This window comes from Cornus florida, unplaced genomic scaffold (genome assembly GCF_030987335.1).
Source record: "Cornus florida cultivar Cherokee Brave unplaced genomic scaffold, ASM3098733v1 CherokeeBrave_3.0.0_Hap2_Chr01, whole genome shotgun sequence".
NCBI lineage: Eukaryota > Viridiplantae > Streptophyta > Magnoliopsida > Cornales > Cornaceae > Cornus > Cornus florida.
Genome location: NW_026775571.1, coordinates 52,953,847 through 52,971,798, shown reverse-complemented (window position 1 = coordinate 52,971,798; position 17,952 = coordinate 52,953,847). Strand labels below are relative to the sequence as shown.

At 34.1% G+C, this 17,952-nt stretch overlaps 2 protein-coding genes across 3 annotated transcripts; both read right to left on the bottom strand.

Annotated features, from left to right (window-relative positions):
- Positions 1-3,075: 3,075 nt before the first annotated feature.
- On the bottom strand, positions 3,076-3,712 carry LOC132296747 (early nodulin-75-like). The gene has a single exon (XM_059794870.1). It carries the CDS (start codon positions 3,692-3,694, stop codon positions 3,320-3,322), a length of 375 nt encoding a protein of 124 aa, XP_059650853.1. The 5' UTR covers positions 3,695-3,712; the 3' UTR covers positions 3,076-3,319.
- Positions 3,713-7,936: 4,224 nt separating this feature from the next.
- Positions 7,937-14,681, bottom strand: LOC132297049 (uncharacterized). 2 transcript variants are annotated; one of them, XM_059794890.1, is made up of 6 exons: positions 14,407-14,681; positions 9,772-9,915; positions 9,002-9,099; positions 8,850-8,900; positions 8,667-8,726; positions 7,937-8,547 (listed from the first exon to the last, which is right to left on the bottom strand). In XM_059794890.1, exons 1-6 carry the CDS (start codon positions 14,573-14,575, stop codon positions 8,251-8,253), a joined length of 819 nt encoding a protein of 272 aa, XP_059650873.1. In that variant the 5' UTR covers positions 14,576-14,681; the 3' UTR covers positions 7,937-8,250. The 2 variants fall into 2 exon arrangements, with proteins under 2 accessions (XP_059650873.1, XP_059650872.1); XM_059794889.1 differs by having other exon boundaries at positions 9,002-9,069; positions 14,407-14,680.
- Positions 14,682-17,952: the final 3,271 nt, after the last annotated feature.

Genomic DNA, 17,952 nt, shown 5'->3' with positions numbered 1-17,952 from the left:
CTTATCGATTATCGCAGAACACGGTAAGTAGTAAGCTTTAAAAATATTTTGTAAGGTGCTTGGGAGGATGAAATTCATCCTTCCAGTTGATGTGGTCTAATGTAATTAGAACAGCTGTCTATAAAAAAAATTCAAAATTAAGATGGGCATTACCCATTTCTTAAGGGTTAAACACAACATGGATTGAATCAGAAGTAACCCCTCAATCAATAACTATCTCTCCTTCTTAATTGATATAGAGTTGATCAAAACTTTTATTATTGAAGCAAAGCAAAGAGGTTTTCTTACTAATTTTCATTGAATAATCATCTATTGATATATTAAGAACAGAAAATTTGCAAAATATAGTTGATTCCCCTTTTGGTTTGTTTACCCTTTTGCCCATCTACAACCCTTGTAATGCCAACAAGGTCCCCAAAATATCTTCCTACCAAATTGATACACATATAGGCATATGCTGGTGAAAAACCCATAACGCCCTTAAGGCAAAATAGCGCAACCAGCTGATTCCTAAAAAATTCTAAAAATGATCTCATTGTATCTAAATGACTTAAAATAGTTGAGAATGCATTTCTAAAACTCTCGGCTGAATAAAATGACCAAAATGACCCTCAGAGCCCGCGTGGCATGTAAATCGAGTCACGAAAAATAAATAAAATAAAAATTCGAAAACAATCCAGAAAAAATTCGTGACATTACATTGCTGACGATGATAACGATGATAAGGATAACTTTTATGGTGACAATTTGGAGGGTAATGATGGAGATGATGGTGATGATGGGATTGTCACATCCAGAGTTCCATTTTATGGGTTGATTGATTTGGAGTTGTTTTTTTTTTTTTTTTTTTTTTTTTTTTTTTTTTTTTTATGACTATTTTTTTTGGGGATATTTTGATTTATGATGTGTGCTTACATGTTCATACATGGTCATATGCATCATGATTTAGATGATCTTTCTATTTATGTGCTTGAAATTATTTTTGACAAAAATGACTTGATATGTTCTTTTGTAATTTGCTCCTTGTGTACAATGATTGATTTGGAGTTTTTTTTTTTTATGACTATTTTTTTTGGGCATATTTTGATTTATGATGTGTGCTTACATGTTCATACATAGTCATATGCATCATGATTTAGATGATCTTTCTGTTTATGTGCTTGAAATTATTTTTGACAAAAATGACTTGATATGTTCTTTTGTAATTTGCCCCTTGTGTTTTTCTATATGCTTTATCTTCTACGTTTGTTAATTTGTTCCACAAAAGGGGGAGATAAAAAATAATGTGACACTCACATTCACGGGGAGTTGATATTTAGGGGGGTTTAATCACTAAAGATTTTAATTTCTTTATCTAGATTAAGCTTTCACTGGTAATTTTGCTTGGTCTATGTACAAAAAACATGTTTACGCTTCAAGTGATAATCAGGTCTAGTCAACTTGAACCGATTCAAGAGCAGCTAAACCAATTCAAGTGTTAATGTTTTGTTTTTAAAAAAATACACTAGCCAACTTGAACCGATTCAAAGGCAGCTGAACCGGTTTAAGTCTTTAGACTTTCTCTTAAAAGCTTATGCACGAAATTGACTTCTTTTCTAACTACAATTAGGGTTTCAAAAGTCTATAAAATATATTTTCAAACTTAGGGTTGTAGGGCTTTTTGCATTAAAATTCTGATTTTCATTGAGACCCTTTTTGTGAGATTTCTTTAAGAACATACACACTATATACAAACGAGTGAATTAGGGTGTTGTTCGAATTCCTGATTGTGTTCAAGTCTATTGAGGATTGCATCTACAACGATAAAAGTAAGTAGATCTTATTTCTTCTACAACAATTAGATTCGAAGAAGAAGATTTTCTGATCACTTTGAAGGGATCAAGGCATTTGCAGAGTATTCTTAATCTTCCAGCAATCCTTCTACAAGGTTCGAGGCATAAGTTTGAAGTCGAAAGCAATCAGACGGGAAGTCACAAAGCCAGGGGTATTCAGCGGATTGAGGCTTGGTAGAGTGAAAGGGTGTGAGCTTGAGTCAAAGTTCGATGTACTTTGCTTCATACATAATGGATTGTTTTACACTCGAGACAACACAAAAATTCTCGAGGTTTTCCAATTGGGTTCCTTGCTAAAATCTTATGTCACTCAAACTTTACTTTCTCATTATTTGTGATTGTTAATTAACCGGTAATTTTAGTAGAGTAAAAATTAGATAAAAAAAACTCGTAATTAATACTTCTCTAAAATAGTTTTGAAAACTTGACTTTCCACGACATATTCTGCTGCCCAACTCACACCTTCTTGATCTGACATTGTTAACTTGGCTGCTAGAAGCGTGAGGAGGAAAACATTAATTTCACAACTATTTATGTCATTAAGCTTGCCTTATCTTCATCAAGGATGCCTTTTCAGTTGCTCATGGATTTATTTGACACTATTTTAAACTCTTGAGTTGTGAGCCCTATGTGTTCTTTTTTGTCTATTTTTTTTCTAGTTCTTTGGTGGTTGCTCGCTTTCGATCCATGTTTCGGGGTTGTCGCTTTCACTAGCTAGTCTATCTTTTATGACACTTGCACTAGTGAATTTGTTCTCTTTATACTCCTTTTTCTGTTAAAACATGCACTAGCTTTTTACTCTGTTTGTCTACTTTATTATTTGTTCTTATGGTTTTGGTGGTAAATTTCTTTCGTTTGATTGAGATGATATAAAGAAAGAATTGGCGATAGAAAGTAAGATAAATTGCTTTAGAAAGTAAGATAAATTGCTTTCGTTCCGCTAAAATAATATAAGAAAGTGACGAATAATAGGAAGAAAAAAATAAATTTCTTTTTACAATGGAGTCACTTTAATATTGTCCACGTGATGACATAATTTGTGCATTATTTTTTTTAGCTCAAAATGTTTGAACTTAAAAAGAGAGTCCATGAATCATGGGATCCAACTCATAATAGCATTACTCTTTTAACGTACTCACCTACTAACATCTTATGATTTAGTAACTCTTTATGACCATGTTCATGATGTTCATAAATGAAGATTTTATAACCAGAATTAGAGATGAGAAACTGAAAGTAGAGATAGTAATAATATATGCCTATATAAGCAGCATTGATAAAGAGCACATCCATGCCCATTAGCTACAACCAAATTAAGATACACATACACAAACTGAGTAGTAAATAACAAGAAGACAATCCAACTAGTAGTAATACTAGTTATGACTAGCTCATACATAGAAACTGACACTTTCTAAGAAAGCATACAGCAGCAGATCACAACTGGTTTTATTTCTATCCATAAAAAAGTGATCAGTCCATATCTCTCAGTTGGAACCTGTTGCCGGAGGCTTGCCACCGCTTGGTGGCTTCTTCTGGGGTGGCTTCTTTGGGGGCAGGTTCGGTTTGGGGCCTTGGGGCGGCTTGTGTGCATCTTCAACATTCACCACTGGAGGGTGTCCATGAAATGGTGGCTTATCATGTCCCGGATGTGGCTTCTCTTCCTTGGGAGGTTTGTGTTCTAGGGTTGGCTTCTTATCATCAGTCTCTTCTGGGGTTGGTGGCTTGTGTTTTGGGGGCGGCTTGGGTCCATGTTCAGGTGGCTTGTGTCCATGTTCAGGTGGCTTGTGGTGGTCGGCTAATGAGGCGGTGGTGAGAACCACAACAGCAAGGAACAACACTAGCAAGTGTTTAGTAGACATCTTTGGACTCTCTTTTGACTCTGCAAAACTAGTAGAATCTAGTAGGCCTTTTATAATGGTTGTTGGCCATTGTGAGTATGACACGTGTCAAAGAGGTTGTTAGAAAACACCAAATTAAAAATTATTTTTGTCACAAATCCCACTAACCATGTTTCTTTTGGGACCTTCTAGTTGAAAAGGTTGACAATTTGCTAGCCATTTCGTTTCCGTAATAGATAAAGTGATTCTTATTTTCCTTTGCCCAAACTCCTAGAATTGAATTAACACATTACTTTATTTAACCCGGGTACTTTGCCATGCGAATATGTTGTTAGGCCGATCCTTCTATACGAATCAAGTAAGACTTAAATTATATCTGTGATTATAATTTTTAAGGGATTTGATCGCACTCGAGAGAATTTATGTTGTTAGGTAGATTTTTTTGTACGAATCGAATAAGATTTAAACTATGTTCGCGATTGTAATTTTTAAAGAATTTGATCGCACTCGAGAGAATTCAAACATTAATATTTCACAAGACACTAAGTTCTAAGATTTCACTACTGAAGCTAACTCTTTGAGATTTTTTTTCTAATCCCTTAAATTAACTACGTGATATATTGGGATGTTAATATTTTTTTATTTCTCTCAATGAATATTCTCTATTTATCTTGCAAATTTTCGTCTCTCAATTGGATACCTAGTATTAACATATCCGAAACATATTATAGAATTTCTCCCGGGACAAGATTATATCGAGGATAAGCTAAATAGAGTGGTAACTTTATGATGATTATATTATATCATCATAGGGACCATTTCCTTTCCGTAGTACATATAAGTGGTTCTTATTTTTCTTTGCCCAAACTCCTGTAATTGAATTAGCACACTACTTTATCTAACCCAAGGTATGTTGCCATGTGAAAATGTTGTTAAGTCAAAGCGAGAGATTATGTTTGCGGTCATGGCCTTTAAGGAATTTGATCACACTCGGGATGATTCGAATTTGAAATTTAATACTTCATGAGGCACTAAATTTTAAGATTTTATTACGGGAGCCAACTCGTTGGAGTTAGTTACGTGATGTATTGAGACGTTAGCATGTTGATATTTCTTTCAATGAATGTTCTCTATTTATCTTTCAAACTTTCGTATCTCAATTGTCACTAAAAATAAAGTATTTCATTAAGAAAAATATCACATGTAAACATATCCGAAGTTATTATAGAATTTCCCCTAGTACAAGATTATATCAGGGTTAAGCTAAACAAAGTGGTAACTTTGGAATGATTATATTATATTATCACAGGGGACATAGAGAGACATATCCTGATCTAAAAGATTTTCGATGAGTTTAAGAATGTTAGCTTTACATTAGTGGTTACGTTTTCGATTTCAAGACTCGCGTTTCTCCATTTCCCATTTGGGATGGTGACACTGATGAGAGAAACAATTTATGCAACGTCACACATGACGTCAATAATTGTGCGGTGTAGATGAGTGGACAGACGATATGTTCTTTGAGCCCAATTGATGTGAATGTACTCTGCTTCCCATTCATGTTCACAGGTGTCCTTGACATATTTTCTTCCTTGGGTTTTTTCAATTAAATTAATCATGATGAGCATGTTCACAGGTGTCCATGACATATTTTCTTCGTTGGGATTTTTTTATTAAAGTCATCGTGATGAGCAATGTTATAGTTATCGACATTATCACGATTAAGAGAAGTGCATGTGGGGTCTATCATTTTTTACTCCTTGACTTATTTCTTAATCAGTATTGTAATATCGTCAATTATAGATTTTTTCATGGATCATACGTGTGTTATTAGCGCTAACTAAATACTTGATTCTCAAATAATCGAGTTACATTTTTTGTTTAACTAATTTGTATTAATAGAGTAATTAAGTCTCCGATAAAGGTGGCCTCAACAAGTCTCTATCTCTGTCTTTGTTCGACTCTTGGTGAGTTCATGACTTCGTTTTCGCTAACTGCACAATTTAACAACGATGAAGGCTCAATCTCACCATTAATCTAAAAAGCATTTGACATGCATGTTAGCAATTTCCACGTCTTCCACTAAGCTTATTCCTTGGTTTACTCTCATTCAAAATAAATTTTTACATAAATCGACTGGATACAAATATTTTTCAATTCATACATTAAAATCCTTTTCGTTTTATTGAATAATTTAATATTAGACGAGGATGAAAATCACCTCACAAAGTCACGAGTGTTGGATCCAACTCAGAAGGTCACTCTCCTTTTATATCTCCAACAGTACACTCAAATTATATATATATATATATGAATGATTCCATTAGATGAGCTTACGAAAGGAGTGTTGGTGCAGACTGGTGTTGTGTGTGAATGCAAAGTGAATGTGGGCGCAGAAATACGTTTCCCAAAAAATAGTAAAAAATTGGTGGGCGCCGAAATGCAGAGGTGCTGAATGATTGGAAAGAAAATCAATGGTGTGTTGAATTTAACTAATGAGAGGAAGAAAACTTTAGTAGAAGAGTAGAATGCTATTTACGTGAAATTTTTTTAAATTTTTTTGGGTAAATAAATTTATAAATAAGGGGCAAATGTACAGGAAAGGGCACCGGCCCAAAGAAAAAAGAACAAGCCCAACAGAGAAAAACAAGGCCCAAAACAAAGCCCAAAATCAAACAAACCCCACCCACCCCAAGCGAGCCATTGCTATTCAAAGAAGCATCAGTAGATCAGAGGCCTCGACTTTTTAGATAAAAAAATACTGCTAAGTTGAAGCCCTTGGGGTAATATGAATCTGGAACATTATCGGCATATATCTTTTTTTGCAACAAGAAGTTCAGTTCAAGCCATAACAGGTATTAAACTGTGAAGGTGTGTTGACTGCATGAAATTTGAGATTTCAAATTGGAATTTGTAAAATTTTGATTCAATTTTCTTAATTATTTTTCTTAAATTCCACCCATCCAATTACAAGACTCCTTTTACCAAGTGCTGTTGCTTATATATAGTTCAATGATATTATATTACTTATATCCTTAGGGAAGTTTGAATTCAAGCATTGTCCAAAGCATCAATCTGAAGCTTCCATGTAAGTATAAATTCCTTCAGAATATAACTTCTTTAGTAAAAGAACATAACTTCAGATCGTCTAAAATTTCATAGCAAAAAAAAAAAAACACATAATGCACCGTAATTCAAATTTGTAAAATTTAGAATAAATAACTTTGTAAAATGGTTGAAATATAATATGCATTCACTATAGGGGGTGCAAAAAAACCGTCAACCAGAAAAATCAGACCGTACTAGACCGAAACAGGCTATCTGGGCCGATTCTATAACGATTCGATCCCGTCATGGTTCTAAAATAATGGAACCGTGAATTTTTTGTTTGGTCCCAAATTAGGGTCCTACACGACCGGACCAGCTCAGACCGAATCGTTATAATATGTATGTATATATATATATATATATATATAGTTATACATATATATTACTTAACTTTGTAAGGGATTTCGGCACAATGATCAAACGTGAGCCAACATTTATCACTTTCTAATATTTTTTAATTTGTTTTTGCTTTTCCCAATGTTTTGATTTTTGAGTGCTGCCAACATTTCTCCTCTATTTCATTTTTTTTATTTGCTTATGTCACCTCATTCACTTTTTAGTTCTCATCGCCACAAGATCAGTTGTTGGTCAATCTCTCTCACATAACATTTGAAGTTCGGTCATCACCATCGATCTTTTATCATTGTTGTTGGTGACATCCTTTCTCACACTCTCTCCCCTTCCTCTCACTTTCAATTCACAGATCTCCGAGTCTCACGGCATGTTAACACCTCAAGCACAACCAACAATGAATCAAGTTTTTTAATTTTTGACCACGGATTTATCATCCTTTTCAATTTCAGCAAAATTCAACCTTATTTTAATTTCCAGAGTTTATCTTTTGGTCTATTTCACCCACTTTCCCCTCTTTTTCTCTCTCTATTTTAGTGTTGGATTCGGGAACGTGAATGCTTTTATTTTTATTTTTTGTTGTATACACAATTCAAGGAAAAAAATACGAAAGTAAAATTCAACTAGAACCGTGAAACCAAACCGAATCAAACCGTTTTTTCATGGTTTGAGCTAGTTCGATTCATGGCTCAAATGGTCCGGCTCGGTTTCAGATTTTTTGGAACTGTAGGGAGCGATTTGGTTCTAAAAATCTTCAAAACCGGACCGTGTGCACCCTAGTTCACTACAGTGCCAAGTCATAAATTGCCAGTACAATGTTCCATATATAATAATAATGATACTGTGTGCCTAAATTACATCTCATCTAGATAATTACACAAAGAAAATAACTTGCAACAACCGAAAAATTTTTGACATGCAATAAGGATTTTTTTTTGTTACATGGAGTTTAAGTTGAAGATGAAGATATAAAAACAGCCCCGAGTTATGGTCCAAATCTCTGCAAGGAGCTTGATGGAGGCTAGAGCATGTCTCGTTCGCAGTTCATGTTGTGATTTGCTCTTCATACTTGTAAGCCAAATCTTTGCACCAGATTTCCCAGATAGTTCATCATCTTGTCACATCCCCTTCTCTTTAGATTTGTTCCTTGTTCTAGTGGAAACGGGCATGTCCTCTTCGATTGTAATTGACTGGCCACTTTTCTTCTTTGAGAACTGCGCGGCAACTACTTGTGCACCAGCTATGGCGGCACTGAGACTTGGTGGCTTCTCCATTTCAGATGCTTTTGAGCCATCTGGGCGAGAAGCAAGTGATCCCGGTTTCAACGAGAGAGGATCTTGCGGATCTGGAAGCGGAAACTTAACCGGTAATGGAGCTGTAACCGGGCAAAGTCCTCTGACTGCTGCCTCATGAATCTGTTCAAGAAGAAGAATGGATTAAAGGTAAACAGTGTATCATACAAAAGTACAGGGGAAAAAATAAATAAGGAACTACCACAACCACGAAAAAGATGAGAGAGAAGGAACAAAAGTACCTTCCTCTCCAAGTTATAAACACCTTGGTGCCCCCGCATCTCAAAAGGTACTATCAGTTTCTGCATTGATGGAGGAAAATTGATTCCATCAGTTTATTGAGATGATGCAACAATTTGACCATCTTAACCATCAACTCTTGGACTTAACAAAAACCAGACATAGAGCTTTATCAAGATATAAACCTGTGGTTGCTCACAAAGCCAGCAAAAATCTGTCTGCCCTTCGAGCCTCACCTGTAGAAGAAAGTTTAATTACATTATTACAACGGGATGGTGCTGCGATGTTAACCATTGGCACCATCCTATCAGTACAAGCAGAGAGCAAAGGAGCCCACCCCTTCAGGGACCTCTTCCCAGCATACTACCTCTTCACGTGTAACGCACCCAACCACTTCAACACAGCCTGTGTCAAGGATTAAGTTTTCCAGATTTGCTATTGTAATACTGCAATATATATATTCGAGAAATAAAACTATATAACCTATACCAGCTGTTTATATAAAACAAGGAAATAAGTTGGTACTCTGTAGTTGCAAACAATTTCGAAACTAGTGATAAATTCTGAGTAAAAAGATCGCATCAAGAAGAATGAAAACAGCAGTCATGAGTCATCACAACTTGACACAGAAACCACAGATCACTCGTATTACTTCGCACCCTTTATTTTTATGTGAAGACAAGAAAAAAAGAATGTAAAGATCAAGTATAGATAGCCTAGACATTGAAACGGATGATGAGCAGATAAGAAGAAAAAAATCTCATGATATCAAAGAAAGAAGTCTTTTGAGAGTGAGAGAGCAAAATCTTTTTTTTGATAAGTGGAGCGAAACCTTTTTAATAACATAAAATAAATAAATAAATAACTACTCAAAGAATTAACTGCTTATCTAATAAGTTTCAAGTTAGACAATAATGTTCCTGCAATTCTATTAATTATTGAAGTTCAACACCCTTTTTTCCCTTAAATAGTTTCTGTCCATTTTTCCTTTGTTTTTTGTTTTTTTTTTTTTTGGTTTATGGGGAACAATCTTGTTGATAAAAGATATCTATGAAAATTACATAGAACATGTAAGATTGGAACAATATGACAAATATAATTTAACACCTAACAGTCTTGAAATTGGGTAATGTTCTGGAAACTTGAGATCAGTTATCCCATTCACTGCATAGATTTCCCTGTAGAAGTCCTCCATTGCTTTTATTGTGTCTGGTTCTGGGACCTTGCTGGCAGCATGAATCCAGAGTCGGCCTTCATTAAAGAATAAAAAAAATAAGGAAACAGAAAGAAAATATATAAAAGCATCCTCTGCACACAACAATACAGCGGGGGCGGGAGGGGGGAGACTACCGGATATATAAAATTAATCACTTGATCCAGTCAATTGGATTGAGAAGAAAAAATAAAAATAAAAAAGTGTGACAAAATGAAAGAAAGCTAATGGATGTTGCACTTTCAAAAAGGAATTCCAGCACATAGTTCATGAAAGATCAACTGCTCCTGATCGTGAGCCTTCATAATTTCAAATAATATCTCAAGCATTATCAAATATGCTAATCTAACTAATCCAACCAAATATCTAGAATAAACTAGAATAGCATTAAGTCCTAACATACATCTAATATAAGCATATATCAACTACCCAAACAACACACAATCCATTAGTTAAACTACTACCATACTACTTCAACTAATCCTTAACTCTAACATAGTTGTTCCTAGCATGCATCTAAACTTAAGTAATCATATCCAACATATTAAATCATGCATCTAATACTGATTAATATGCATAGACAGTAAGTAAATAGTTAAGGGATAAGAAAAACTAACACAATGATTTTTACGAGGTTCGGAAAATTCCACCTACATCCTCGCCTCAAACGCACCACTTGAAGATTTCCCCCCAATCCACTATTGGGCCTCTTCTTGCAGTTGCAGGTGAAGAGCAAAACCTTTACACCACTTGTTGCGGGTCAAGTGAAATCCACTCTTTTATGGGCTCAGAAGTAATCCTCTCTTGTTGCAGCTCAAGAGAAAACCTCAGCCCTCTTATATAGAGGTTGAGAGTAAACCTCTACCAACCTTAAACCCGAGCTTGCCCTTCCCAAGTTTCACTTCGACTTTAATACTCTTAAAAATTGGTGTTGAAGCACGAATATGACAATGATGTCTCTTGATAGACAGATTTACAACTTTGAACCACGTAGCCTTTACTCGATAACGTTCATCAGGTTATGGAATTTATAATGATTTCCTCTTTAATGAAGTGGAAGACACTTTATTGGAATCTCATTGTGGCTAATTCATACTTTTTCCTTTAATAGTCAAAATTATGATATTTTCCTAATTTTTACTAGATACTTGAAATGTTGAGATATGGTCAGATCAAGAAGCAAATTTGAATCAAATTCTTTATCATCTGATAGCTGTGACAAAATTACATAAATTGCCATCCATGTTCTGCCTTGACTTTGTTGATGCATGATAGCCTGATGTTACCTTTCAAAAAAAAAAAAAGATAGCCTGATGTTTGCTTTCCATTAGGAGAAACTATCATGGTCAGTAGAATCAAAAGGATTTAGTTGAAACCAAAAAATAATAGGTACTTGAGTTATTTTAGATGCATCAAATCACTTCATCGTTTGAATTTGAATTTTCCATAGAAAGCTGCCAAATCAAGAGAGAGATAAAAATGGGTAAGAGCTAATTGGCACGATGTGATTTGGAAAAGATGAATAAGAAGGAAGAAGACCGCCTAAGAAATTTTTGTAACTTTTAGGCTTGTCAAAATGTTCTTTGAAAAAGTTTGATAGACCCACTATCAAAGGGAGAGAATATTAATGATAATATTGATCCCACTATGGAACAAACCAACCTGGCAAGTATGGATGCCACTATATGGGATTCCGAATGTAAAGCCATGTTCCCACATAGCAACATTATCCCAATACTTCTATTGTTGAGGAAAAAAAGGCCAGAAAAAATGATAAATTTTTATGTTATGTAGTTTTCAATAGTTTGAATTATTGCGATCGGTAATTTGGGGAGAATTCATATCAAGAATAAATTCAGAGAAATTCTGAAATTGAAGAAGGAAGGTAAGTGAAAGTTGAAACAGACACAGGCATCTCTTCAAAAAGCAAAAGCGTCTCAATTCTCAATAATTTGAATGGACTCCAAGATGTGTTCAAGTCCGTCTCTTCAAAGTATACAGGAATTTTAAATAAGAAGAATAGTAAATCCTAGGAGGAACATGTTGATCTCCAAGAGATAGCTAGAGCAGCAAGCTCAACAGGTTGATTCTATTCTATTCTTGTTCGGCAAGGTCCTGGGGGAACAGCCCAGGAAGTCACTGACTTTCTTGATAGAGCGAGAGGTGAGGGTAATTTAATCTACTTTCTCTCTCAATCTAAATTCCCTGGTCTAGTTGTCTTAAACCTTTCCAGTAAAATTTATATCACACTGAAATTGTGTGAATTAATGTTCCAATTAAAGTTTCATAATTACATGATTAAAATGCTTTGTCTTAAGTATTGTACAAAGGTTGAATCTCATGCAATAGTAATCTGAAAATCTCTTAATATCTTGATCATTGAATATTGTTGAGTTAATTCCACAAGAAGATCAACATACCTTATTATAGGGATATAAGAATGCGAATATGTCACTTAAAAATAAAAAATAAAAAGATAACTTTTTCCATACACCAACAACAACAACGACAACAACAACCAAGCGGTCTAAGCCTTTTTCCCAATTGCTTGGGTACTGTAACATGAATCCTATGTTTCCATTCCGCTCTATTTAAGGCATAGCCTCAGTCAACTCACATACTATCATATCTTTCTTTACTAACTCTACCTCCATATATTTTGGTCTTCCTCTTCTCCTAGTATTACCCTCAAAGTGGACTGTCATTTTTCCTAACCGACGCACTTAAAAGTCTTTTTTGCACATGTCCAAACCATCTTAACCAATTATTTCTCATTTTATCTCTCCAACCATCTCCCAAATGTGATAATTTCTAATTTCTATCCTTTCTATTCTTAGTGCACGTCCATCTTAACATTCGCATTTCTGCCAAGCTCACTTTATGCAAATGTTGTTCTTAGCTGCCGAACATTCGGTACCATAAAGTATGGCTAGTCTAATATGGGATACGCTTATCACACAATATACTAAATGCACTCCTCCATTCAACCCATCCTACCAATGATTAACGTCATCTCCAATTTCTCTCTCCAATTTCTCCCTCATTATGAATAATTGAGCCTAAATAACAAAAATGTTCACTTTTTTTATGCCTCTTGATTGTCAATCTTCATTACATCCTCATATGTCTTTCTAGATTTACTAAAGTTACACTTTATATATTCAGTTTATTTCGACTTATCTTAAACCCTTCTAGTGCTTTTCTCCAAACCTCCAATTTGGCATTAACTTCTCTAGTCTCATTAACTAAAATAATATCATTGGCAAATAACATACATCACGGAATTGCATCTTGGATGTGTCTTGTCAGCTCATCCATAACCAAAGCAAAAGGGAATGGACTTAATGCTGACACTTGGTGTAAGCTTACAGTAATTGGGAATTCACTTGTTTTCCGTACAGGCATTCTAACTATGATCACAAAACCATCATCATACATATCCTTTAATGTGTCAATGTATCCCTTTGTAACTCCTTTCTTTTCTAAAATCCTCCATATTACGTCTCTCGGTACCCTATCATAGGCTTTCTCCAAATAAATAAAAACCATATGGAGATTTCTTTTTTTTCTTTTTTTTTCTATATCTTTCCATTAGTCTCCTCAATAAGTAAATAGCCTCCATCATTGAGCTACTCAGCATGAATCCAAATTGATTTTCCGACACTTTCATCTCGTCTTAAGCATTGTTGAATCATTCTCTCCCAAAATTTCATAGTGTGATACATTAATTTAATACCGTAATTATTACAACTTTGTACGTCCCCTTATTTTTGTATAGGTATTATAATACTTTGGCGCCACTCATCCAGCATCCTCTTAGTTGTTATTATCTTATTAAACAATTTTGTTAACCAAGACAAGCCAACTTCACCTAAACACTTTCACACCTCAATAGGAATGCCATCGGGTCGGGTCCTAAAGCCCTCTCCGATTTCGTCTTCCTTGAGGCATTCCTAACCTTCCACTCCTTGACCGTACGGAAAAATACGTTATTTCTAACATATTCTTCTAAGCCTAGACTTTCTATGTGGTTTTCATTTAGCAATTTCTCAAAATAACTTTTCCATCTTTCTTTAATTTTCATCATCTTTTAATAAAACTCATGAATCTTCACTCTTAATACATTTAATATGGCAGATGACTTTTTCCATCATGCCCTAAAAGGTCTCCCTTTTTCCCTAGCGTCCATAATTATAGATTAATATTATATTATCATTTTACTGATATATATATATATATGATACATCTCTTATCATGAGAGTTTTAGTATATGTAAATTAAAGATTGCATTTTATAGCCCAAAGATTAATCATAACCCAGGACCAAAACAACAGCAATAGAACCTAGAATTTTAAAAAACGAATGAACAAATAAGAAAAATCATGAACCCCAACAAAAACAGTAACAAATACAAAAAAAAAAAAAAGAAAAGAAAAATTACATCATGAACTGATCTTCATTCCACAATTCATAACTTGACTGGTGTAATGAAAAAATAGGGGTATTGTTGGGGTGTAAAAGAAAAATACCTCTGATAGGGGCAGGCCAAGATCTTCCTTCAATGCGTTTGATACCCTGAACCAGCAAAGAAGCCCATGGCTGATGCATTGTCAGACACGGGTTCTTGTAGTTTCCGCTACTTCTACTCCTTTCCATCATGCCCAAAAGGTCTCTGCTCTCTCTCTCTCCTCGGCACATAAAACCGAACTCAACCTTCGAGTTGCAGTGGCTGAGACAATCTCCAGCAAGCAAAATGCCTTCTTCAAAGCGCGTGACACGCACTTGCAGTGCTTAATTATAAATTCAGAGTAGCTTAACCTTTTATTATTTTTTAACGGGACTAGAGCCACAACTTTCTACGTTGGAGGAATCACTAAAATCAGGCTCGGAGTAGCCTTTGGAATTATTTATTTTAAAAATTATTCGTAAATGCATGACAATAAATTAGTTGATTCATATAAGGAAAAATTGGAAATTGTTGAAAAAGTTGATGGGGGTACACATATTAAATACTTTGCACCATTTATATGTTATGTACATGGGAAATGTATAATTTGTGTATGTGGACGTGGATTGTGAAAAAAAAAAAAAAAAAAAAAAAAAAATTAGTCTATATATGTTTGTGTATTGTGATAAAAGATGCATCCCGAGATAAATTAGTAATACAAAAGCTCTCACTTTCATACTCATATCTTTTATGCTCTTCAGTTCTTACTCTATATTTATAAAACGTTATCAGCACGAGACTGTACCAACTGATAAGAAAATTTTATTTTTCTTTGTCACTTCAAAGAATAAGAAAAATTATTATTTATATTAAAGAAGTCTCACAAATACTTATTTATTTATTTATATTATAATATTTTAGTTCATTCTTTATAAAAAAAATAAATTATTGAGACCGAAGTCTCGCAAATACTAAATTATTTATATTTAATGATATTTGCAAACCCGAAGTTTTGCATATATTAATATATTATTCGTGAGCCTGAAGTTTCACGAATACTTGATACTTTTTGTGAACCCGAAGTTTCACAAAATTTATTAACTTGAAGTCCAAGCGAACCTGAAGTTTTACAAAACTTGTTGACCTGAACTCCTTTACACTGAGTACCCCTTACGAACCTGAAGTTCCGCAAAATTATAGAAAAATAAATAATGACCCCTTGATTGCATTATATATACAAATATATACACACACACACACACACATTTATGTAGCATGCACGTTTCCTTTACTATTTTAGCTTATGAACTTTTATGTTACAGTTGACAATAGAACTTAATTGATATTATACACCACATACCACATATATATACAAATATATATATATACACACACACACACATTATATAGTTTTTATGTTACAGTTGACAATAGAACTTAATTGATATTGTATTTATATATATACATATATATGTAGTATGTGGTGGAAAATTTGTCTTCTCCATTTCCAAAGGTCAATGACATTACCCACATAATTATTTCTACAATTTAAACATGTTCACATTTAATCTTATCTAAGTATATGACATGTTATATACATAATTATTTCTACAATTTAAACATGTTCACATTTGGTCTTGTGTACGTATATGACATGATATACAAAAAGTACAAAAAAAGAAAAGAAAAACTTTTACCATAAGATTTGAATCGTGGCCTTTAATGTGCTAGTTGAGTTAACGAGCCACCAAGCCACTTGTTGTATTGTGAATATAAATTGATTGTTATTTATATATATGATATCGCCACTATGCAAATTTTATTATAGTGGCTACGGTATTTTATTAATCTCAAATTGATTATTCTTTTTATTATGATGCATTCCTCAGTTCGATTATGATCGATGAAATAATTCTAACTATGTTATTTTATCATTTATAATTCCCCGATAATGTCGAATCTTACCAAGCTTGTTGCCCTTGATATTTCAGGCAAAAACTATATATCATGCATCCTTGATGCAGAGATTCATTTCAATGCCATAGATCTTGGACATCATACAAGTAAAGTAGATAATGAAGCATCCCTGCAGGATCGTGCAAAAGCAATGATTTTTTTCCCCTATCATTTATATAAGGAATTAAAAACTGAGTACCTAACGATTAAAGACTCACTCATCTTATAGAATAATTTAAAAGAACGATATGAGCATCAGAAAACTGTATTTCTTCCCAAAGCTCGATTTGACTGGATAAATCTACGATTGCAGGATTTTAAAACCATAAATGAATATAATTTAGCTCTTTTCAAAATTAGCTCACAATTAATCTTGTGTGGAGAAAAAAATCACTGATGAGAACATATTAGAAAAAACATTCTTCACATTTCATGCCTCAGATGTGCTTCTACAACAGCAGTATTGAGAGCTTCGATTTACTAAATACTCTGAGCTAATTTCTACCTTACTAGTAACTAAACAAAATAATGAGTTTTTGTTGAAAAATCACCTGTCCCGTCGGACCAGAGCAACACCATTCCCAAAAGCGAATGCATCCCATCTCATGGCCAGAGACGTGGTCTTGGCCGTGATCATTGGGATGGTTATGATTGAAATAATTACCACAACCGTGGTGGTTAGAATCCCTCACAATTTTTCATAAGGAACCCCACACTATTCTACTAAAAGTGGAAGTCGTTCCACCAAAAGTGGAATATAAATGTGACCAAGCAGGCAAAAGAAAAGTGTATGCAAAACAAAACCCCTCAGAATTATACAGAAAAGCCTTATTATCGGTGTGGCATAAAAGGGCACTGGTCGCGTACCTGTCGTATGCCCAGACATTTGACCAACCTTTACCAAGCCTCAGTAAATGAAAAAGGGAAAAATATTGAAACTAATTTTAATGATGATGATGAGCCAATAGACATCACTCACATAAATGTTTCGGATTTCTTTAAGGATCCTACTGGCAAAATTAGCCATCTCATTGGTGATGTCTATACGAATTAATGTGTTCTCCTATTTTCTGTATGATATTTGTAACTAGCCGTATTGTAGCTATATTCTCCTGTTTTCTTGTATTATATTTGCAACTGACCATATTGTAGCAGTATTGTAAGATACTTGTTGTATTGTAACTCTTTAAGTATACTTTGTTGTATCTATTTCAGCATGATCTTAAATCTGTATCATTATACTTATAATTTACTTATTTCTTTTGAAAGTAATCAATTATAAATTTGCATGTATGAAGAGGCATGGATTTGGCAACTAAGTCCAAGAAATATTGTGAGGATATATGTTTAGCAGATAGTGCAACAACGCACACTATCCTTTGAGATAGAAAATATTTCTCTCATATAACATTAGCTGAAGTTAGTGTAAATACAAACAATATCAGATCCTACAGACTTGATTGAAGGCTCCGGAAGAGCTAATATTTTGTTACCATGTGGAACAAAATTATATATTGCTGATGCTTTGTACTCAACCAGATCCAGAAGAAATCTGTTGAGATTTGATGAACGCTGAAAAGTGCATATTTAAACCCCTTAAGTTTGAGTATTCTAGGACCTTTATCTATCTTACTTTCCTGTTTTAGTTTAATTTCATGTTGTTGCCCTTTTC

Bases quoted from the DNA above. Each gene is read 5' to 3' on its own strand.
- LOC132297049 (XM_059794890.1), bottom strand. From the start codon at position 14,575: ATGTGCCGAGGAGAGAGAGAGAGCAGAGACCTTTTGGGCATGATGGAA. The intron at 9,100-9,771 runs GTGTTAAATTAT...GTATTACAATAG, and splicing joins CCCAATTTCAAGACTGTTAG to CAAATCTGGAAAACTTAATC. The intron at 8,727-8,849 runs GTTTATATCTTG...CCATCAATGCAG, and splicing joins GGCTTTGTGAGCAACCACAG to AAACTGATAGTACCTTTTGA.
- LOC132296747 (XM_059794870.1), bottom strand. From the start codon at position 3,694: ATGTCTACTAAACACTTGCTAGTGTTGTTCCTTGCTGTTGTGGTTCTC.